The 25,334-nt window shown below is 44.8% G+C and overlaps 1 protein-coding gene across 2 annotated transcripts in view; it reads right to left on the bottom strand.

Moving 5' to 3' along the window:
• Positions 1-24,677, bottom strand: part of LOC137527527 (Krueppel-like factor 8) — a 414,406-nt gene extending 389,729 nt beyond the window's left edge. For both annotated transcript variants that reach the window (XM_068248061.1, XM_068248062.1), the window contains exon 1: positions 24,201-24,677. In XM_068248061.1, coding sequence (XP_068104162.1) covers positions 24,201-24,221 — 21 coding nt within the window. In that variant the 5' untranslated portion in view covers positions 24,222-24,677. The remainder of the gene's footprint in view (positions 1-24,200) is intronic.
• Positions 24,678-25,334: the final 657 nt, after the last annotated feature.

A 25,334-nucleotide genomic window follows, 5' to 3' on the forward strand; every position in this document is an offset into this window, starting at 1 on the left:
AAGGGAGACACGGAGGGGGACACTGGAGGCACAGGGGACAGAGATGGCACACTGTTCCGACTTAAGAATGAATTCAGGTTAAGAACAAACCTACAGACCCTATTTTGTTTGTTAGCCGTTGACTACTTGTATAACCAAATGCTTCTAGAGTTTTTTTTGAAGGCCTTCTAGTGATTGATAAGCAGCAGCAGATCATCGCATAAGCAACTATCTTAACTTCATTTGATCCAAAAGCAATACCAGAGAGTGTCTGGTGGTGTTGTATAGTCTGAAGCAATAACTATTCTGATATTAAATAAATGGGGGGGGGGGGGGGGGGCAGAGGACATCCCTGCCTCACCCCATTTTCTATAAAATAATTTGAATTAAGACCATTAACTGTAACGCAGGCTAATTGTTTACTATATAGATTATTTTTGAGGTGAATCCAACTTCAGAACCAAATGTTTCCAGTGCAGAGAAGAAATATTTCCTATATATTATGTTAAATGCTTTTTCAGCATCAACAGTAATGATAATTCCTTCTTTGTTAATCTTTTCGGCAGTTATAGATAAAATCAAAAGCAGAATAGAGATTATAGGATACGGGTTTATTTTTCCTGAAACCGGATTGTTGCACTCCTAAAGCCGCATCTACATGAGTAGATGCGGCCGCGATGCTCCTTATCAATCGAGCCGCTGATGCGGCTCAATTGATAAGATCCGACAGGACGGATCTCCGCACCGCCGATTCCCTGCTTGCTCCCCGCGAGGGGACAATGGCAGGGAATCGAGCGGAAGGCAAGCAGCGCTGGCGGGCACGAGCGGGGAATCGAATGCGGCGCACGCGCGGCGAGCGGGGATGCGGAAGAGGCGATCCGGCGGCTAATCGAGCCATCGGATCGCTGCAACATCTTATAGTGTAGACTGGGCTTAATAGTTGGTCCATTCCTGAATCCATTCTATTTGTGAGGATTTTCACATAGATCTTAACGTCTGTATTTATTATAGAAATCAGTCTATAATTTCTGATGGGGAATTGATAGTAAGAATAGGTAAAACTCCCTATCTCAAAATCTCTTATGTACACTAATTGATCTTTATAAAAAAAAAAAAAAAAAAAAACACAATACGTCAATAAGTATTCTGTGTTTTGGAGTAATATGTATAATTCTTAGTCCCATTATAAAATATACTCCAGATATCAATTAAAGTGGACCCAAACTAAAAATACAATTTATATATTTTCTAAATTATAATAATAAATTGCAGCCTTTTTTCAGCTGCATGATGACAAATATAAAAATTTTTACATTTATTGAAGGAACCCCTCCCTTCCTTTCATAATTCCTGGACAGAATCCGGCAAACTGGTGGAGTAGGTGGTGTCCGGCAAAGGAGGAATTGTTAATGGCTGCCACCAGTATAACCCCAGTTATGGAAAGAGAAGGGTGAAAAGCATACACTGAAATGCTCACAGGCTTGAAGGAGTGTTAATTTAGCTTTGTATACGTCAGAGTGGTGCAACTAAATATTTTGAATTAAAAAAAAAAAAAAAGTTTGGTTTGGGTCCGCTTTAATCTTTATTTTTTATAATTGAAATGTGGAAACTAATTAGCTGTAACCCAGCCCAAAAACTGTAGGCCTCAAACCAGGCAATTGTTAAAGGGAACCTAAACAGAGGGTTATGGATGTTTCCTTTCAAATAATACCAGTTGCTTGGCAGCCCTGCTGATCTCTTTGGCTGCAGTAGTGGCTGAATCACACACCTGAAACAAGCATGCAGTTAATCCAGTCTGACTTCAGTCAGAGCACCTGATCTGCATGCTTGTTCAGGGTAAATAGCTAAAAGTATTAGAGACCCAGGATCAGCAGGAGAGTCAGGCAACTGGCATTATTTTAAAAGTAAAAATCCATAGCCTTCTCAAATTAGGTTCCCTTTAACCAATTAACTGAATAAAGCCTTAAAGAGGAACTCCAGTGAAAATAATTTAATATAAAAAGGTGCTTAATTTTTACAATAATTATGTATACATGATTTAGTCAGAGTTTGCTCATTGTAAAATCTTTCCTCTCCCAGATTCACATTCTGACATGTATTACATGGTGACATTGTTACTGTGGGCAGATTATGTAGCTGTTCTGGCTTTAACAGACAGCTATAAACAGCCATTTCCTGTGTGTGTCATTGTTACATTGTGGCAGTTTGCCCAGAGTACCGTACGGTACCAGAGCCTCTTGTGGGAGGGGTTTCAGCACAAAATCAGTCATACAGCGCCCCCTGATGGTCTGTTTGTGAAAATCATTATATTTTTCATGTAAAAGTGGGTATCAGCTACTGATTGGGATAAAGTTCAATTCTTGGTCGGAGTTTCTCTTTAAACAAACAAACTACACCTCGTTATTGTATTCATTTTGTATGGTATAGTCAGCAACACCTCAATATGGCAGTAAAAACAGATCAGCAGCCATTAGGGCCCGTTTTCCCTGGAGCAGTTTCGGCTCCAAATCCACAGAGTTTCCCCGCACACAGATCGCACGGGAAAACTCTGCCATAGGAAAACTATGGTGCCGCCGACCGAATCGCTTGCGCTAGCGATTCGGCCGACACTGCCCACAGTTTTTGTGCGGGAGGCTGCGAATCCCATAGCCGTGCATGGCACGGCTACTGGGATTCGCCTGTGATCTCGCACACCCAGAAGTGCCGCCGCACGTTTCACTGACGCGCGCGGCACAAGTGGAAACGGGCCCTTAGTGCCGGTCAGGGACTTACCTGAGGGATCCTGCGCTGCTCCAGGTTCCTTTGGAGTCAGTCGGGATCACAGCTTTCCAGGTCTTTGCCTTGCGTCTCTTCCTCCTGTGCGGCACACGCAGCCAGTAGCATACCCAGCATCCCTGAGGTTGGGAGCACATGTACACATTTCCACATTGCGCAAAAACGGGCACATGCAGGCAGACGTCCATTCTATGCACTTAGGAGAAGAGTTTAGCAGGATTCAGTTCTAGCATGTTGGGGAAAGCTCTTGGTGGAGGCTGCAGTCAATTAGGACTCAGCTGTCTAGCATGTTTGGGAAAGTTCTGGCTGGATGCTGCAGCCAATCAGACCTCAGGCTCTCCAGCCAATTTGTAGCCACACCTCTCCCCTAGGAGTACTTAAGCCTTGCTCCTGCAGTGTGCCCTTGCCTGTTAGTGTTAAGCTGTTGTGGTGTAGCCCTGGTTGCTATTGTTCTGATTGGATCTGCCGTGTGCTACTCTTGCCTGTGTTTTGGATTACGCTTTGGTCGCTGCCAGGACCAATTCTTTCACAATTACGTCTTGCCTAGCCCTTTGTTACCGCAAACCTCTGATTCTTCGTGTATGACCTTTGGACTGCTTCTGGACCTGTCTTGCCTAGCATTTTGGTACTGTGCAACTTTGATACCCGTTGCTGTCTTGGACTGTTTAACCTTGTTTATTCCCTAGTATGGTTCTGGTAATTTTCTGACTACATTCCTGTTAGCTTCAATTCCTTGCACATTAAGGCCTGGGTGTACATGCTATCTCATCATCTCCTGCGTGTTTGAAAAAAAAATTAAGCAAATCGGCCCAGCGGGACCTGAGCGGCGTCCTCCGGCGGTAATGGACGAGCTGAGCTCGTCCATACCGCTAAGGAGGTTAATATTAATATCAATATGGGATAAAAGCCAAATCACCAGCAGCCATTAGTTACTCAATACCTTAAGCAGGAGAGGAAACAGTCTGGGTAAATGCTAATTTATTGCAGATTCCAGATACACCTCAATATAGTGTCAGTATACCATGTATAGACAAATTAGCCAGCCCCCTTTTATTATTTATTGGATTTATATAGCGCCAACATATTACTTAGTGATGTACAATACATAGGATTACAAACAATAACTGGGTAACCAACAGCACAATACAGGTAATAGAAAATGGATACAACAATACAGGTAATAAGCAAAAACATACACACTATACAGGAAGTAATACAATGTCAGTTCATACACTGGTGGGGTAGTACTAATAATACAAGTTCACATATTCTGGGTAGGATGTACAATCAAATATGATACACAAGGGGAGAGGGCCCTGCCAAAGGCTTACAATCTAGAGGGGGGTGATGACACGAAAGAAGGGGGGGTTGCATCAAGAAGTTCTCGGCTGAAAGAGTTAAGGCAGCGTCGAGGTGAGGTAGACCTCCTTGGAGAAGTGAATTTTGAGTGCTTTTTTGAAGGTGTTGACGGAGAGGGCAAGCCTGATGGGCAGTGGGAGAGAGTTACACAGGATGGGGGCAGCTCTAGTGAAGTTCTGTAGTTATGCATGGGAGTGCGAGATGTGTGGGGTGGTGACGAGGAAGTTGTTGGAAGAGCGAAGTGGGAGGCCAGGTGTGTATCAGATGGCCAGGTCAGAAATGTGGGTCGGGCAGGACTTGTGTATAGATTTGTAGGCCAAACATTACCTATTAACCACACTGTACCTTAAAGAGAACCCAAGGTGGGTTTGTAAAATATTAGGACACAGAGGCATGTTGTGTGTACTGTGACCAGCCTCTGTGTCCTATTCTGCCTCCAGCCCCCCCTGCGCTCTGCTTTTCCCCCTTATAAAAACCGCCAGGCTAGCGACACGCAGATTGTTGCTAGCCTGCTATTTACCTTATCCTGTCAGTCCCGCCGCTCCCCCGCCTCCTGTATAGTGCGCCTCCCCACCTTTGTAAGCTCCCTCCAATTAGCTCACAGAGACTGGGAGGAAGGGACGCAGACGGGGAGCCGCGCTATACAGGAGGCGGGGGATCGACGCTGACTGACAGGATAACGTAAATAGCAGGCTAGCGACAATTTGAGTGTCGCTAGCCTGGCGGTTTTTATAATGGGGGGGGACAGCACAGCGGGATGGGGGGGCAGAATAGGACACAGAGGTTGGTCCCAGTACATACAACATGCCTGTGTCCTAATATGATTTCACAAACACACCTCGGGTTCTCTTTAAAGGAGGACCTCCATACTAAATATAAAAATCTGGCAGCCTATAAGAAAAAGCTATAAATTACCCAAGAAGCCTTGTCCCGCGATGCCGTCCAGAAGTCCCTGTATCACCCAACTTCCAGTGCCTGGCCACGCCTCCTCTCCACAGAGGAAACTGCAAAGCTATTTACTGCAGTAACGGCAAGCTATTTACTGTACTGTAGAAATAGCTTGGCGATTTTCTCTGCGGGGATAGAGGAGGCGTGGCCAGGAGCCAAAAGTTGGGAGATGCAGGGACTTCAGGATGGCATCGCGGGACAAGGCTCGGGTAAATATAACTTTTTCTTGCATACTGCCAGATTTTTGTATTTAGTATGGAGGTACTTTAAGTAGTACATTTTCAGGGTTAGATCAAAATTGAATCCACTGTGCCATCCTGTTAGGGAGAAAAGGGAATTATATTTACAGTTTATCTGACCTTAATGGATCTTGGAGACTGCACAGCCTGAACAGAGGCAACTCCTTATTCGCAGCCCGATCTAGTAAAATCTGTTTATTGCGAGCTAGGATATAGTATTTTAAAGCAGCTTTGGGCAAAGCCAATAACTGGCTGCCTTTAACTGGAATCTGCAGCAGACGCCAATACTAGGCCACTGAACCCATACTCAGCCCACCCTGGCAAGAAAGGTTGATCTGCTCAATTATAACCACCACTGAATACAGGAGTAGAGGGATTGCAAAGTCCCTGTTGGAAGACAGAAAACAAGTGGTGCTGCTAGTGTGGGGGTGAAGTAGGGCTATTGGTAAGGCTATTGGAGCCACATGAGCTGCTGCAGAGAAGTCTAGGTGGCAGAATGGCATCCGTCCTGCAAGCTGTTGCAAGCGGGAGCCTAAACAGAGACAAATACTCAGGCTAGGAGCTGGACTAAGCTGCTGCCGTGGTTGGAAGGCTGAACCCTACCATTACTGCAAGCGGGGATGGAGCATAAAAGCAGAGGATTAAGCAGAGGCAGGAAGCCTCACTCAATGGAGAATGGGATAGGGCGGCAGGGTGAGACAAGGCGGCCAATCTAGGAGGCACAGGAGTCCCAGTCCAATCAGGCATCAAGTACCAGTGGCTAACACATGCACACCAGCACGCTAACTTGCCGGTGCTCACGCTGTACCACACAGCATGTCCCCATCCATAAGAGGCGGAGCGGAAGTCAGGTGAGAGGTGGTTGAGGTTTCCTCCTCCCTGCTAAGCCCTGTCGCACTAACACTGGCCACAGCCACCATCTGTTACTCTACCACTAGCCACCAAGAGAACATGATGCTTCTTATTGCCGTCTCTCCATTGCAATGTGGAGGAATCCTCAGGGAAGTTTCTCATTGAACCCTAGACCAATGGTTCTCAAACTTTTCCAGGTCAAGGTACCCTTAGTGACCCTGTAATTGTTTCAAGGCACCCCTTGACGAAAACAATTACAGATGTGCACGGTTGCCATATTACCCATCAAATATGGTACAAGAATATGCATTACAGTTACCATATTAAGAAAGGAACCTGAACTGTTGCACAGGACAGAATGAAAACAAAGAGAAATGCACCCTCTATGTATTTAGAGAGTTTAGCCTAATTCCCCCCTCATCTGTGTCTAATCACAAGCAAGTTGTAATTTGATCTCTCCCCTGTAGCGCCTGACTGCCAAGGCAGATTAGCTTATTTGAAAGCACAGCATGTTAATATGTCTGCTTCCATGAAAGCAGGAAATAGATACTGCGTATTTATTGTAGGATTTGGAGCACCTGTAACAAAGAATTTTTTTCTGTAAAGGCTATTATACTGTGGTTATTATGCTGCATCTAGGAGCAGAGAGAAAGTTCTGAATTCAGGTCCGCTTTAACCTCCTGAGCGGTATGCCAGACAATGTTTCGGGCAAGAAATTTATGCTGAAAGCGGTATGCCCAACAGTGTCGGGCATGTTGCTCTAGAGTTTATAAAAGGCACAGTCGTCCCCCAGTATAGATTTGTTAGGTGTAGGGGCTCCATAAAGCTTAGCTAGCAACAGACTAGATAGTATAGGTGCCCCCCAATCCCCCCCCCCCCCCCCTGTTCAGTTGCCTGCCTGTTCGCTTGCTGGCCACGTTGTACAGAGCGCTGTGGGTGGTTTTCTTACCCATTTGCGCTTGTCCACCTGTCACCATGCCCCCGCCAGTATTATAGATCCGGTGTTCTCCCCAGGCTCTTTTAGCCGGGTGCTCCACCCGGCTAGTTTTGGTGAGCATCCGGCTGTCATCGGCTCACCTCCTACTCTGCTGTAAGCAGTGCTGTGCAGAAAAGCACCGGTCCCGCATTCTCCCATCGGGCCCCACCCGGCTACATTTTCATGCCACCCGGCTAGAAAAAAAATTCTAGGAAGAACACTGTAGATCCCCCACGTTGTCCCCGAGTGTCCTACCATCCCCTGGAGCAGCTTCTTCTCGATCCCCCCTGCACTTCCAGTAGTTTTCGCTGAAGTTTTACATTTATTACACCCTCTAGTGGCGCCTCACACCACTGCAGTGATCATTGCTGTGAGACTTCAGCGAGAACTGGAAGTGCAGGGCGGATGCAGAAGAAGCTGCTCCAGGGGATGGACGGACACTCGGACAACATGGGGGATGTATATTACTGGCGGCGGCATGGTGACAGGCGAACAAGCGTGGATGAATAAGAAAATCACCCACAGAACTTTGCACAGCATGGCTAGCGAGCAAACGGGCCGGCGGGCAACTGAGGGGGGGGGGGGGAATTGGGGGCAATCGGAAGTGGGGGCACCTATACTATCTAGTCTGTTGCTAGCTAACCTTTATGGAGCCCTTACACCTAACAAATCTATAATGGAGAACACCTGTGCCTTGTTATCTATACGTGGGGGAAACCTGTGGCTTGCTATCTATACAGGGGAGACTCCTGTGCCTACCTAACCTACACGGAGCGACACCTGTACCCGCCTACCTAGCCTATACTGGGGACATCACCTGTACCTGGATATAAATGCACACGGGGGTAAATTTATATACCGGGAGAAGCGGCGAGGCAATGGACGCGGCCTATTCCTGAGAGATTTCATGGTGAAATCGATCGGGAATCGGTATGCGGAGTATGAGCAGCCAATGAATCTCTTTACATTCATATTAGTGCAGGTTGAGCAGCTGCAGCTTGAAAGTAGAAGGCCCCGTTCACATCACAAACGCAGATGGCCACGCATGCGGAACACAACGCATGCGAACGCACGCCATCCGCGTTTTTGTGTGTTGCGTGGCTGATCCCATCACTGGAAAGTGAATGAGACAGCCACGCGTTTTTACAAAAAATGCGTGCAGCATGCGTTCCCGTACCGCACAGGTCCGGAATGCATGCAGTGTGAACATCAGACATTGCACTCTATGCAATGTCTGATGTCGTGCGTGTCGGCCACCTGCACGCGTTTCCAGTGTGAACGGGGCCTAAATGATCAGAGATTTCGGGGAGCAATTTTGAAATTTAGTTTAGATTGTGTTTCAAGCTTTTATTAAATTCAAAATTTGTACTGGTTGAACTCGATGGACGTATGTCTTTTTTCAACCAAAGTAACTATGTAACACTATAAAATGTATACCAGACCCTTGCTTAACACATTTTGACAAGTTACAGGATAAAAGGTTATGAAAGTTAATTGGATCACTTTTTGCTCAGGAATCCAGCAGAAACTGAACACCAGGGAGGTTAACCACTTGAGGACCCCTTGCACCCCCCCCCCCCCCCCCTCCCAGTGGCCAGGCTATTTTTTTACAAATTAGGCCACTGCAGCTTTAAGAGCCCACTGCAGGGCCGTACAACTGTACACGAGTGATCGACACACACACACACGCACACACACACACACACACACACACACACACACACACACACACACACACACACACACACACTTTTGCCCACCAACGGAGATTTCTGAACGCTCCCAGGGTGTTTTTTTCTATTTTTTATTTTTTTTTTTAATACAAGCCCGCCCTCCCTCCAGCCAATCACAGTGCTCGGCTGTCATAGGCATCAGCCCATCAGCATCATGCTCTTATCCTCCTTGCCTTTCACTGTAATGGAAAACACTATAGGGGGGAGTGATTCACTCACAAACTACACGCAGGCAAAGGCAGCCTACATCTAGACCATAAAGTCAAACTCCGACCCGCAGGCGAAACCTGGCCCTCAAAGCCATTAAATTTGGCCCTCAAATGGTTTCCCCACTTTGTATTATGTTTGGACCATTCTAAACCACCAGGGAAGCTATATTGGAGGTGAATCCCTAGAACACCAGGGAAGCCATTTGGGGGAGGTAGGGGAAAAGCACTAAACACTAAGAAACTGTATGTGGAAGGGAGGGGGGGGGCACTAGACACCAGGGAACTGTATAGAAGGAGTAGGACCACTAGATGCCGGGGAACTTTATATGGGTTGGAGAAGAGTCATAAAACACCAGGGAACTTTAGTAGGGAGGAAGGTAACCAATAGACGTTTTAGGTAAGCCTGTGACTAGGTCCCCGTGTTTAATTTCGGCCCACTTTGTATTTAAGTTTGACACCCCTGATCTAAATGTAACGCAAAGCTGAGAGAGCCATAAATGTCACATTTTAAAGGGAAGGTTTATGGAGTGGGAAAAAAAATAAAAATCCATATCCACTTACCTGGGGCTTCCTCCAGCCCGTGGCAGGCAGGAGGTGCCCTCACCGCCGCTCCGGAGGCTCCCGGTCGTCTCCGGTAGCCGACCTGGCCAGGCCACCAGGTCGGGCTCTTCTGCTCTCCAATCTGCGCCTCACGGGGGCGCTCTGACGTCAGACGTCCTCCGGGCTGTACTGCGCAGGCGTTCTGCGCCTGCGCAGTACAGCCCAGAGGACGTCTGATGACGTCAGCGCACCCGCGTGGAACAGCCCATCGGAGCGCAGAAGAGCCCGACCTGGCAGCCGGCCTGGCCAGGTCGGCCACCGGGAGCCGGCCTGGCCAGGTCGGCCACCGGGAGCCTGCGGAGCGGCGGCAAGGGCACCTCCTGCCTGCCACGGACTGGAGGAAGCCCCAGGTAAGTGGATATGGATATTTATTTTTTTCACACTCCCTGAACCTTCCCTTTAAAATGTATTTCCATGAGAGCCATACAGTTTGTTTCAAACTGGGACAGTGCACATGCGCAGCAGAGGGCTCACGTCCCTGTTGCCATGGAAATGTGTATACAGTTGATCCGCCGGGCAGCGGAAGTGTCAGACACGTCTACAGCTTCTCTTGGGTTTTAGCAACATCAGCAATTTCCCAGACAGGATAAATACCGACTAACAGCTTGTACAATTAGCTAGCTGACTTGGGAGTAGATTCACTTTGTATGATGAGATCCCCGCACTAAAGGTGCGTACACACATGCGACTATAGTAGTTTGTAACGATCGTTCCCCAATCTTTACCAACGACGATCGTTACAAAAAACGAACCACCGACTATTAAGGCAAACGACGAACGAGCCAAATCGACGAACGAGCCAAATCGCTACAAAAGAAAGTTCTGTCTCGGCGGATTTTAACCAACGATGATCGTTTGCAAAAGTAGTACATCGTTGGAAACGATCGTTCCTACTAGGCTTGACATGCGCATTTCACTATTTCTCCGTGGAACTTCTCATTTTTATGCGCAGGCGCAATAGTTGCTTTCTGTGATGTAACGTTAGTTCTAACGATCAGATCGTTACACACATTTTAAAACTATCTTTACTTAGGTCGTTCTTTCATCAATTAAAAGTTCGTTCGTCGTTCTTAACGAACGATCGTTGTCGCATGTGTGTACGTAGCATTAGGCCCAATAGGCTGCCTGTCAAGTGAGAGGCTGCCTATTGGGCCAATCAAAGTGCAGGTATCTTGTCCTACAAAGTCACTGGACCTGACAGGGTCCAGAGTGGGACAATTGGAGCAGCAGTTCGTTTTAGGGTAGCGTGAGTAAGTTAGTGCATGCTGCAGCAGTAGCATGCCTACTTTGAAAATTGTATTTGCGCTGCCACACTAAGCTGTGCTGCTTGATCAGCGTAGCTTAGTGAATTCACTCCTACCGATTTGTATGTGAGCCAGATGTAGCCATCATAAGAGCCATATCTGGCTCCCGAGCCATAGGTTCCCTACCCCTGCCCTCGACCAATGGGAGTGCTCAAAGATGCAGGGCTGTGAAATTAAAAAAAAAAAAATCATCCAACTCAGTTTGAGACTACTGACTCAGACTCTTCTAATTTACATAACAATCTTGTTGATTAAAAGTATGTAACACAAAATAATAAATTACTATCATTATTGATTTATGTAGCCTCTTCCGTGGTGCTGAGGCATTTTATCACTGCCAAAGCTTAGGAATTTTAATGCTATATTAAGATGCATCTGCTCTGGGAACAAAACAAAGCTCCTGGCCAGGAACCTGGCACTCTACCCTGTTGGCCATTCTGGAATGTTATTGCCAATGTGAATGCACTGACATGTCGTCTGTATAATAAGATCAGTTGGGTTTTGGTATGTAGCCCTGCCACCTTGCAGAAAAAGCCCTGCGATTTTTGTATATCTGATATAGAAAAGGCCAGGGCCATTTTCTGCAAGGGGTGGAGCTCTGCAGCAGAACCCAGCTAATATCAGGTTCCAGTGAACCCATACTATCTCAGAAAAAAACCCCCACATATATAAGTAGATAAATACTTGCTCTACTTACATAACATATGTAGTGTACTGTCCACGTTTTGATTTTAGTGATTTTTCTACAGTAAAAGAGAATCCTTCTTCGCATTTCCCATTTTAAGGCAGGGAACACACTTGACTGTTTTCGTGCACGTTTTCTGCACAGAAAACCTGAGAACTCATGTTAATCAATGTGCTAGTTCACACTTACTGTGTTGTTCGTGCGCAGAAAAAAAAAATGACATTCTGCATCATGACTCTGCACATTTTGGCAGTTCTCTGTATCAATTACATCAACTGCTGTGAAAAAAACGCACGTGTTTTCCTGCATGGAAACGCACTTGGTGTGCAGAAAAAGTATGCAGAAAAACGCGCACGGAAAACTGAAAGTAAAGTGTGTTTCCTGCCTAAGTGTGGCTATTTTGAAGCTAATTCTGATGTCATTTACTCTCTTAGTCTCATCTGTCTGACTTGCCCGCCCTTCACTATAGAAAGTGCATTGTCTCAGCATGAGAAATATTGGCCAATCAGAGAGGAACAGAGGTGTGGGAGGGGAAAACAGGAGGAAAAGAGGCTTCAGCCAATCAGGCCTCATTAGTTAAGTCTGAAAGTACAGAAGCAAAAAAGGACAACCCAGCATGCCCTGTAACTTCCTTTTTGTGTACCAAATTTTGTGTGTACCAAACAGTTAGGTAAACTGGGGAATGATCATTTATCAACAAGAAAAGTAATAGTGATTTTATATTTTGGATTGCCAGGTTAGCATCCTTATTACTGGTTTACCAGATAAAAATAATTGATTTTTGATTTTATGCCCGACAGTTACTCTTTAAACAGACAAGGGCCCTTATTCAATTCACTTTATCATCTTCCGTTTTATATAACTTTTCAGCACTCTGTAATTAAAAAGTAAAAAAGTACCGGTAGGTGAAAAGGTACTATCAAAAATATTCGGAGTATTTTCTTGCTTGTTGGTGGTTTAAAATGAATTTTCTTGGTAAAAGTAAAAATATCACGTAGGAGAAAACCTAGGAGAAAAAGTAAATGGCATAAGGGTCAATGTGTTGGGGCATTCTAGCTCAAAGAGAAACTCCAACCAAGAATTGAACTTTATCCCAATCAGTAGCTGATACCCTTTTACATGAGAAATATATTGCTTTTCACAAACAGACCATCAGGGGGCGCTGTATGACTGATTTTGTGCTGAAACCCCTCCCACAAGAAGCTCTGGGACTGCGGTACTTTTGGCAATTTGTTACAATGTAACAAGGTTCACAGACAGGAATTAGCTGTTTACGGGTGTCTCTAACAGCCAAAACAGCTAACAGCAGCTACATAACCAGCCCACAGTAAAAAATGTCACCATGTAATAAATGTCAGAATGTAAAATCGGGGAGAGGAAAGATTTAACAATGGCCAAACACTGACTAAATCATTTATACATAATTATTGTAAAAATGAAGCACTTTTTATTACATTATTTTCACTGGAGTTCCTCTTTAAAGGATACCCGAAGTGACATGATGAGATAGATGTGTATGTACAGTGCTTAGCACACAAACAATTATGCTGTGTTCCTTTTTTTTTTTTTATTTCTCTTCTTGAAAACATTAAATATCAGGTATGTAAGTGGCTGACTCAGACAGGAGGTGACTACAGTGTGACCCTCACTGATAAGAAATTCCCCTTTTTATCGCTTTCTTGCTCTCAGAAGCCATTTTCTGCTAGGAAAGTGTTTTAGACACTGACTAAATCCTTTATACATAATTATTGTAAAAATGAAGCACTTTTTTTATTGTATTATTTTCACTGGAGTTCCTCTTTAAGCTTTTGTGTACCTTTGTGGTTTTTCATATACGTCAGAGGTGCATTTTAACCGCTACTCTACAGTTATATCCTACATTTAGTTAAAGAGACTCTGAAGCGAGAATAAATCTCGCTTCATAGCTCATAGCAATAGCGCCGCTAAACGGGGGTCCCTTGACCCCCAAACCCCCCACTGCGACACTTGGTCGCAGACTTGGTCGCTCCTGGAGGCAGGGCTAACAGCTGAAGCCCTGCCTCCAGTCGCGTCTGTCAGCGGCGCATCGCCGCCTCTCCCCCGCCCCTCTCAGTGAAGGAAGACTGACAGGGGCGGGGGAGAGGCGGAGATACGCGCTGACAGACACGCGTGGGGCAGGGCTGCGGCGGTTAGCCCTGCCCCAACCAGGAAGCTCTCCCCCGCATTACGGAGGGGATTTGGGGGGACCGGGAGCCTCGTTTAGCCGCGGGATAGCGGCGGTTTAGCAGGGGCACACATGCCCCTGATAACTATGAGGTCTGAAGCGAGATTTATTCTCGCTTCAGACTCTTTAAACAAAAATCAAAACTGGTCCATGTTCAGAGTACATATACAGAGTGCAGACAGGAACAAGGAACATCAATTGGGCTCTAGACAATGTAACTGTGGGTACAGCTTAGAGTGATGTGTAGGTACTTTACAGGGATAGTGGGGATGCTACAGCTATTACACATTTTCATGCACAATTTGAACCAGGTTTATGGGTAATAGACACCTCTGTGTCCAATGTGCACAACATACTCAATGGATTCACAACAGCCCTGCAGGAAGAACATATATGTATAGTATAGACGTACTGTATAATTAACTAGCAGAAGACCCGGCATTGCCCAGGTATGTATTTGGCTGTTAGCATGAATGTGCTTCGAGTAATTCAGAGTAGCAAGCTACTCGGAGTTTAACCACTTAACCCATTCGCGTTCCGTCGTTTTCACTTGAGCAATGTTCACCTCCCATTGATTAGCCTATAACTTTATCACTAATCACAATGAACTGATCTATATCTTGTTTTTTCCGCCACCAATTAGGCTTTCTTTGGGGGGTACATTTTGCTAAGAGACACTTTACTGTAAATGCATTTTAGCAGGAAGAATAAGAAAAAAACGGAAAAATTCATTATTTCTCAGTTTTCAGCTATTATAGTTTTAACCACTTAACATCTCAGTCGTTTTCAGCTTATGCATCCGAGCAATGTTCACCTCCCATTCATTAGCCTATAACTTTATCACTACTTATCACAATGAACTGATCTATATCTTGTTTTTTCCGCCACCAATTAGGCTTTCTTTGGGGGGTACATTTTGCTAAGAGCCACTTTACTGTAAATGCATTTTAACAGGAAGAATAAGAAAAAAAATGAAAAAAAATCATTTGTCAGTTTTCGGCCATTATAGTTTTAAAACAATACATGCCTCCATAATTAAAACCCACGTATTGTTATTGCCCATTTGTCACGGTTATTTCACCATTTAAATTATGTCCCTATCACAATGTATCGCGACAATATTTTATTTGGAAATAAAAGAGCATTTTTTCCGTTTTGCATACATCACTATTTACAAGCTTAGTACTAAAGAGAAAAGATACCCCTATACACAGCACCACTGCAGACCATATGTATCAATCAAAAAAATATATTTTTATTACAAGCTTTGCAAACACATATCAATGATACACAAACATTTAAAAACATCTAAAAACAGCATAATATTGTATTTCCAGCCATATTCAACATAATGGGCCTGCTAGATATAATAATCTATTATGTTCAGTCTCAGTGGATGTATAACCTGTAACCACTGGGGGCTCAGAGAAAGGCTATCTACCTCACCTTTCAAAGCGGAGTGACGACCGCGGAGCATGTGGGCTATGTCCTGAGGGGATACTTCCGTCTTTCCATGCCAGTCTGCCTGCCTGCCTTTCTTTTCATACCCGGCTAAGTATCTTTTACTTATTCACTTCTTTGCAGATCCTAATAGGCTGCTTCCACTTGGTCATTAGTGACTCTGACTGTATTTAAACTGCACTTTTAGTCTGATAGGTTGCACAGTTATTGCATATGTTGAATGATTGTTTTTGTGTAGCACTATATGCACTTTCATGGTTCCAATTTTTTGCACTTTATAATTCTTACTGAACCGGGGTTCATCCACGAGGGGGCTCATTCTCTGAGCCCCCAGTGGTTACAGGTTATACATCCACTGAGACTGAACATAATAGATTATTATATCTAGCAGGCCCATTATGTTGAATATGGCTGGAAATACAATATTGTGCTGTTTTTAGATGTTTTTAAATGTTTGTGTATCATTGATATGTGTTTGCAAAGCTTGTAATAAAAATATATATTTTTTTGATTGATACATATGGTCTGCAGTGGTGCTGTGTATAGGGGTATCTTTTCTCTTTAGTACTATGTATACATGCTCTACCCCAGCACACGCAGTCATTATTACTTGGGGTGCTGACAAACTCTTTTGTGTACTATTTACAAGCTTATAAAAAAAATAGAGAGAAATATTTCATCTTTACATAGATATTTAAAAAGTTTAGACCCTTAGGTAAATATTTGTGTTTTTGTTTTTTTTATAGTAATTTTTTTGTTTTTTTTTATTAAACATTTTATGTGGGCATTTTTGGGAAGGTGGGTTTTAAAAGTGTTTTATTTGGGGAAATATTGGTGTATTGTAATGTTTTTGGGCATTTACATGTAGTTTTACATTTTGGCCACAAGATGGCAATCTCGATTTTTTTTTACATGACGTCACTCTAAGCGTACAATGTACGCTTAGAGGGACACAGCTTCAGAAAGAGCGAAGCTTCCGAGAGAAGCTGTCGCTTTTTCAGCGGGGGAGAGGAATCAATGATCGGGCTCCCCAGCCCGATACATTGATTCCGTGGCTACCGACTCCGCGGCCGGGAGTGCGCGTGCACGATCGGCCGCGGGAGCGCGCGGGTCCTCCTTGACGTTTTTATACGTCAAGGAGGACAAAGTGGTTAAAAATAATACATGCCTCCATAATTAAAACTCATCGCCGCCGGCTACTTGTGGTTAGGGGGGTGGGGGAGGTTCATCAAAGCCCCCCTCCACAGCGATTTCCGCCCTCCCTCCCTTTGCATACCTCCCCTCCTTCCCCTGGGCAGCGCAGGACGGATATCCGGCGATCCCCGACCAATCAGAGTCCGGGGATCGCCGATCTCCTTGACGGCGCTGCTGCGCAGCAGCGCCGTATGATGTAAACAGCGGGGATTTCGGATTGGAGGCTCGCAGGCTGATCACGGAGACACCCTCCGTGAACTGACATGGAACGTTCGTTTCCATGGTAACACCACTTCGACCTGCCGACGCCTATCGGCGTTAGGCATCGTTAAGTGGTAATGAGTTGCTGATTACTCAGCTGTGATCACGGGTGACCCCCGGGGGGGGGGGGGGGGGTTAAATTATCCAGAAGTCTGCGCAATAGTCTGTGGTTCCTTCCGCATTATAGGCTTACAGTCAGCAGCATTCCACGATTCACTACCACACTTCCTCCTTCCGACTTTAAGGAAGAAGCACAGTAGTGAGTCATGCAAAGCGGCTCACTGTTTGCCTATGATGCGGAATACACTGCAGACTACTGCGCAGACTTAAAGAGGAGCTGTTAGGTATAGGGTCTCAGAGAAAATAAACACATATATCAGTAGCTAAACATTGGCTGTACTTACATTACATATGCATTTCACTGTCCACGTTTGGATTTCACAGAATTTTTATATAGTATTTGCAGAGAATGATGCTCCTGACAGCTCATGGCAGGTTCCATGTTTGTCTGTCTCCTATGAAGCCAAATGTGTTGTCATGTCCTGCCTGCTTCCTGATGATTCACTCACACAAAAAGATCGGTAATGTAAAACACTACTGAGCAGTGAAAATTAGCCATGTGGCTAGGAACAATAGCGGACTCCTGCAGTGTACTCTGCCAGGAGTTTTTTCAGTGCTGTGGGCTGCTGCTTTTGTAACAGGAGCCCTGTAACTTATCACTAGCAGCCGAGGGGAGGGCCCCAGAATGCTTTGCTGTATGGTATGCGGCTCTCGGCTTCTTAAAGAGACTCCGTAACAAAAATTGCATCCTGTTTTTTATCATCCTACAAGTTCCAAAAGCTATTCTAATGTGTTCTGGCTTACTGCAGCACTTTCTACTATTAGTCTCTGTAATAAATCAACTTATCTCTCTCTTGTCAGACTTGTCAGCCTGTGTTCTTCAGTGTTGTGGTTCTGCTATGAACTCCCCCTTCCAGGCCCCTCTATGCACACTGCCTGTGTGTTATTTAGATTAGAGCAGCTTCTCTCTTCTCTCTTATCTTTTACAACAGTGTTCCTCAACCCTGTCCTCAAGGCCCACCAACAGTGCATGTTTTGTGGAAATCCACAGAGGTAGTTAATCAGCTCTGCTGCAACACTAATTGCCTCACCTGTGATTGTGTGTGGTTTCCTGCAAAACATGTACTGTTGGTGGCAGGGCTGTGGAGTCGGAGTCGTGGAGTCGGGCAATTTTGGGTGCCTGGAGTCGGAGTCTGAGTCGGGAAAAAATGCACCGACTCCGAATGAATTTGTAACTAATTAAAATAGAAAATATGATAAAATGTTCTATTTCTCAGATAATAGTCATTAAAATAATGTATATATACAGTGTATATATACAGTAATAGCTGTGCTTAGTCCACAAAAATGAAATAAACCAGTCAAAATTAGTTACTTGTGCTGCTTCAATAAAGCAGTCCCCGTATTTTTAAGGTCAGATATACATATCTGATTGTGACTGTATATATGATGTGTACACAGGAATCTCTTATATATACTAAATAACATCTATGCTGTAAGAATAAAGCCTGATGTGTAGCTGTGTCACTAATAGAGATGGTCAACGAGATGGAAATAATTCTGCATTGATGCTGATTTATGCAAATGTATGCACTCCCTTTGCTGATGAAATCAAATAATGTGATATGTTATTAAAATTTGGTTTGGTGACTACAAATTAAAGGGTAACTGAAACGGATGAAAAGTAAAGTTTTATACATACCTGGGGCTTCCTCCAGCCCCCTTCAGGCTAATCAGTCCCTCGCTGTCCTCCACCACCCGGATCTTCTGCTATGAGTCCTGGTAATTCAGCCAGTCAGCGCTGTCTGGCCGCATGCCGCTCCCACAGCCAGGAACATTCTGCACCTGCGCAATAGTGCTGCACAGGTGTAGTATGCTCCTGGCGGCGGAGTGTGTGCATGCGCACTACGCCTGACTGGCTCAAGTACCTGGACTCATAGCAGAAGATCCAGGTGGTGGAGGAGGACATACAGGGACTGATTATCCTGAAGGCGGCTGGAGGAAGCCCCAGGTATGTATAAAACTTTAATTTCATCTGTCTCAGGTTTACTTTGTTACACAGTAGTACTATACTCTACATATGCACTCCCCACAGAGCTGCAGGAATCCACTGAGAATGCTGTCCACATTGAACACAGAGGTGTTGTCTGTTTACAATCTCCTCATTCCCCTGCAGAGTACCTGCACATCATTCTTACATGTACCCACACTTACATTGCCTAGGGCCTGATAGATGTTCTTTGTTCCGGTTTGTACCTTTTACAAGTACTCTTACCAAGGACTAGTTTTAGTCTAAAGGGAATAAATATAGTAGTCTACATATCCTTCTCACTTCAGTTGTCTTGTAAAATTCCTAAGCGTTGGCAGTTAAGAGACGAATTTCATGTTACATACTTTTAATCAACAAAATTGTAATATGCAAATTAGAGGAGTCGGAGTCGGTGGAATCCTAAACTGAGGAGTCGGAGGATTTTTGGACCGACTCCACAGCCCTGGTTGGTGGGCCTTGAGGACAGGGTTGGGGAACTATGTTTTACAAGCTGGATAAATCGTCCTCTGAGCTGGCTGGGCTTTCACGTAGTGAGGAATTAGACAAGGGCAAAGCTGTTTGCAGGAAGAAAAGAGCAGCCTGAAACTTCAGTGCATGAGAGATGCAGGGGGAAAGTAACACACAAATGATCTCTTGAGATTCAAAAGGAAGGCTGTATACAGCCTGCTTGTGTATGGATGTATTTTCTATGTGTGGACATACTGTACATCAACCTACTTCCTGTTTTGGTGGCCATTTTGTTTGTTTATAAACAAACTTTTTAAAACTGTTTTTAACCACTTTTAATGCGGCGGGGAGCGGTGCAATTGTGACAGAGGGTAATAGGAGATGTCCCCTAACGCACTGGTATGTTTACTTTTGTGTGATTTTAACGATACAGATTCTCTTTAAGAGCTTGGGTCTAACAGCTTTGCTGATAAGCACACATCAAAACTAAGAGATTTTTAACTTCAGTAGTGCCTTTTTGGCTTCCTTCTAAACTGTTTAACACAGGAGAATAAAGGTTTAAATTAGCTTTTGCAGCCTGACAGTTACTCTTTAATTTGACCCTCAGTCACCCACGATCACAGCTGAGTAATCAGCAACTCATTACCATTTCAATTCCGAGTAGCTTGCTACTCAGAATTACTCGGAAGCCCATCAACGGTTGTTAGCTCCACCCATTGTTTCTCAATGACCAGGTACATGAGCTTTCGGGGTGCCTCTGCATCAATATTTGAACATTTCGCATATCAAAAATCTGTTTGTGGCTCCGCCCCCTTTTCTGAATTTGAACCTCAGTCACCCAATGACCGAATGTACCAGGTTTGAAGCTTCTGGCATTAACCCTCCTGGCGGTGTAATGTTTTCCGCCAGGAGGCAGCGCAGCAGTTTTTTTTTTTGTTTAGTTGTTTTAAATCATGTAGCGAGCTGAATGCTCGCTACATGATAGCCGCTTCGATCAGGAAATCCCGTTCAAAGAACGGGATTTCCTGGAGGGCTTCCCCCGTCGCCATGGCGGGATGATGTCAGCGACGTCTTTGGGAGTCACGATCCACCCCTCAGCGCTGCCTGGCACTGATTGGCCAGGCAGCGCACGGGGTCTGGGGGGGGGCGCGGCGGAGCGGATAGCGGCGATCGAGCGCGGGCCGGCGGCAATCGGTGTGCTGACGCAGCTAGCAAAGTGCTAGCTGCGTTCAGCAAAAAAAAATTAAGCAAATCGGCCCAGCAGGGCCTGAGAAAACCTCCTGCGCGGCTTACCGCCAGGAAGGTTTTAAGAGTGTAAGAATGACAATTTAAATATTCCCCTTGAAAATCAATAGGTGAATTTTGATTTACTATTGTAGGCCCTACCAACTTTCCTGAATATTAACCCAGTCACCCAATGACCAAGTGTCCTGAAATTTAAGAACCCTGCTGTTAAAAGTGTAAGAATGGCTGCCGTTTACATTTTCTCTGTAAAATTTTTTTGGTTCTGCCTACTTTTTGTAATCTTGACACAGTCACTCAATGACCAAGTTTGTGCGCTTTTGAATTCCTGGCATCAAAAATGTGTAAGGGCCCCTTTCCACTTGTGCGGTGGGAATCGCCGCGGTAAAAATTTGCATGCGGGTGTATGCAAATTTTCATGCAAATTCGCATGGATGACTGCATGCGAATTTAACCATGGCAGTGCCTGTGTGCTTTTCCATTGATTCCATGCAAATTTGCATGAAAATTCGCATACCAAAACCGCATGTGAATTCCCTATTAAACACATTGTATGCGAATCGCATAGTGGTATGCGAATTCTGATGGCTCTCAGAAATCCTGACAAGTGGAAACCGTCCCATCCAGTTGTATTGCTTATGCGAATCTGCATGCAGGAAACGCATGCAGATTCGCTCTAGTAGAAATGGGCCCTGAATGGAAGCAGTTTATCCAGCAAAGAAATCTGATTGGCTATTTATGGCTCCACCCCTTCAATGAATTTGAGCCCCAGTCACCCAATGACCGACTGTAGCATGTTTGAGGCCTCTGCTATTAAATGACAATCTGTATAAAAAAAAAAGTCCCCTGGGGGATACTTACCTCGGTAGGTGAAAGCCTCTAGATCCGATTAAGCTTCCCCCGTCGTCCTCCATCCCACGGTGGTCTCACTGGGCCCCTCTGAAGCCACAGCCAGCAATTTGACTTAAAGGGGAACTGAAGAGAGAGGTATATGGAGACTGCCATGTTTTTCCTTTCAAGCAATACCAGTTGCCTGGCAGCCCTGTTGATCCTCTGCCTCTAATACTATTAGCCATAGCCCCTGAACAAGCATGCTGCAGAACAGGTGTTTCAGACTTTAAAGTCAGATCTGACAAGACTAGCTGCATGCTTGTTTCTGGTGTTATTCAGATACTACTGCAGAGAAATAGACCAGCAGGGCTGCCAGGCAACTATTATTGATTAAAAGGAAATAAATATGGCAGCTTCCGTATACCTCTTACTTCAGTTCCCCTTTAAGCCAATCCTAATGTCATTACCTCCCTTAGGCCCAGTGCACACTGAGCGGTTTTAGGTGTGATCCGCCGGCCGCATCCGCCTGTAAATACGCTTGGCTAATGTATTTCAAAGGGATGGTGCACACCAGCGGTTTGAGGTTTTTCCCAAACCGCAAACGTGCCTCCTGCTGCACGTTTGCGGTTTTCTGAAGCGTTTCGTCCTCAAAGTATAGGAAAAACACAAACCGCTTTGAAAAAAGCTAGACCATTGCGGTTTGTCAGGCGTTTGTTACAGAAGCTGTTCAGTAACAGCTTTTACTGTAACAAAGGCCTCGATTCATAAAGCATTCCCGCATGCGGAAATGCTGAAAACTGCTCACTTTACCGACCACACAGCAAAATCTGTATTCATAAAGGCTTTTTCCGCATGAAAAGCCGACATTCGCGAGCAGAGTGATAAATCACCGCCTTGCGCGGTGATTATCATAACAAAAGTAACAAATGTCAATTCATAAAGATTAGAGGTAGTGGTATGCGGACGGGGATTACCGCTACCTCTGATGTGGCAAGAAGTGTGCGGAATCCATTGCAGTGAATGGGACAGACCTCCCAAGCAGCTGCAGAGAGAACACCGCACGGAGGGACTCCGCCTGCTTCTCCTGTTTCCGCATGTCTCCCGACAGCCTAACGCCAGCCTACAGCGGAATATCTCCGCACGCCTATCACAACTAGAAACATTTTTATGAATTACCACCCTGAAGGCTGAAATACCGACAGCGGTGTTTCCCCGCTCAAGTTTACCTTAACGACAGCACTTTTATGAATCGAGGCCAATATGTGTAATCTGCTACCCAAAAAACGCTAGGTATGTTTAGAAAAACGTCTCTAAACATGCCTAGAATCGCCCTGAAATCAGCTTCAAAAACTGCTAGCATTTTGGGGATCTGCTAACGGTTTTGGTGTGCACTGGGTCTTTTTTCTCCTAGAATCTGAACTGTCATATCTAGCTTGCTTTGTAAAACACATGTAAGCACAGCATAAATTGTATTTCAGCAACTTCTGTACAGTGGCCCCTTGACACACTAAACTGCCCTCAGCCAATCAGTAAGAAGCAGGAATGTGGAATGAGAGATAACATGCTTTCCTCTCCTAGGCAATGTACCAAATAGTCAGGCTGATTAGATAAGATTCATAACATCATAAATATTTGATTATATTGCAAAGCAGGGTCAGGTTGCAGAGTGCATAATAAACACAGAAAGAGCAGTGGGTAAATGGAATTTGATTTTATGGCTGACAATTCCACTTTAAAACCGAGAAGGAGGAAGTGAGTGAGTTTAACACCCCCTGCCACTGTCAGCATGCAGTTTCTGATCGGGAGAATTCAGACTTAAGGTGGCCACTAACTGTCCAATTTCTAGCGAAAAATCGTTCACTACACCATCGAACCTATCACAACCAGCAAGAAAATCCAAATTTTGGTTCGATGAAAATCCAATCGGACGACTGTTAATAATCGTTCATAATCCAGTGTGCCCATCAACAGATTTACAACCAATCCAATCCGAATTTCTGATCGCTCAAACAATTTTTCACTAGAAATTGGACCATTAGTGGCCACCTTAAGATTCCAAATTTGAAGAACACAAACATGTCAACAGTGATGTGGACAGCCTTGTGCAAAAGTGTGAAGAGAATGAAGAGAAGCCATCCCCTACCACATTCTCAAGATCCTGACCAGTTCAACAATAGAAGAATCTCTGCCAGCATCACTTCCATTATAGAATACTCCTTTCTTGTTACTTACATGTCTACACGCTGCACTACCTGCATATTTAACACAGATTCATCTTAATTTGGTAATAATCAAAAACTTGTACATATCCGAGTTTATCAAAAGGAATTTAAATATATTTACTTAAGACATTTTACTTCCAATTGTTGCACCCTCATTTAAAAATAATCGGTTTCCCCTATATAGCCTACAGCTTGGATGATACACTAACTACAGCTTGGATGATACACTAACTACGTGCACGTTTGTTTCAAGTGATGAATAGTCGTAGGGGATTTAACCCCTCCTCTACACCCTTGATCCAACCAATGCACTTCCTTCCACTGTATGTGTACTGCCTCTTTAAGCGGCAGCAAGATGGAGGCTTGTGCTGGATCAAGCAGCTGATGTGCTAAATCCCCTCGAAATTAGGATGACAAACGAAATCTCCACATTAGTTACCAAAGAACAGCAGCAGGCAAGCTTATCCAGCCCAGGGGGAACAATTCCTATAGCTGTGACATATGAACACGGCTATAGACGGATCAACAATGAGTGAGCTGCTATGCAGATTTCAGGTATAGATTACTTACCGAATGAGTATCTGAATGCATTGCTCACGCATCCACAAGCACGATCTGTCCACGAATAGCTGTGGGTTCATTAATTCATCTCCTCTGCTCTAATTACATGCCGATTTAAGGCACCTCCGTTTAGACTCAGTAACAAGCTGAATTCTCTTTTTTTGTCTTTTTCTCCTCCTCCTCAGTACATACTGGGTGTGTTATGGGGTGGGGCCCTGTATGCATTCAACGTATAGTATCTATACTGTCAGTATTCTGCAAAACATTGCATTGCAAAGTGGGATTTCTCGTACTATCTCTTCAGAGCAGGTTGTTAGCTACCGTCATCGTACGCTCAGAAGACACGTTATGGAGTAGGGTCCCGGCCACTCCACTTCTTTAACCGCTGCTTTTTGTGAGAATATTTTCCACGTACCCCACAGGCACCACACGTCGTTTCAGTATCTGCTTTTCTTCCTCTGTTTTCGGCTCCTTCCTAACTGATCTGTTCCTAACCACACCCTGCGACTCCACCCCAAAGAGCTTGTCAGTCAGACCTGCACTGCACAACTACCCAGTGTGGGGTGTGTGGCTTTCAAACATAGCTGTTATTTTGTTATTTGGTCATTTTGTGTTAATGAAAATTATCAGTTAATTACAAATTACACAAGTTTACAAGTTTATATAAAGGAAGTTGAGCCTGAACCAGTCAAATTATTTACAGTAAACACATGCTGTACCTGCAAATGAATATTAAAGGAGTACTGTAAGCAGGGCTGGCCTTAGGTTTTACACAGCCCTGAGTGTAACCAGTTTTTGGTGCGTCTCCCCCCCCCCCCCCCCCCCATTCATCCTCATTGCGTGCCCAAACACACACGCCCATGTGCAAGATCCCCCCTTTAGTATATATAAACTTGAGTGACCAGATTTTTGTGGGCTCAACCTGGGCCGGGGAGGGGTTTGGCGAAAAATGGGGGGCTGCGGCGTGCGCAGTGTCGCGCTGAAAAAATGTAGTTGCGGCGTGCTACGGGCGTGGCCATGAAATTGTATGGGCGGAGCTAATGTAATGATGTAACAGCGAGGCATAAGAAAGCAGTGTTTACGCCATGATGTGGTCAAACGAGGCTTCACATCATGGGTGTGCAGAAACTGTGTGATGCTATT

This window comes from Hyperolius riggenbachi, chromosome 8, assembly GCF_040937935.1.
Source record: "Hyperolius riggenbachi isolate aHypRig1 chromosome 8, aHypRig1.pri, whole genome shotgun sequence".
Taxonomy (NCBI): Eukaryota; Metazoa; Chordata; class Amphibia; order Anura; family Hyperoliidae; genus Hyperolius; species Hyperolius riggenbachi.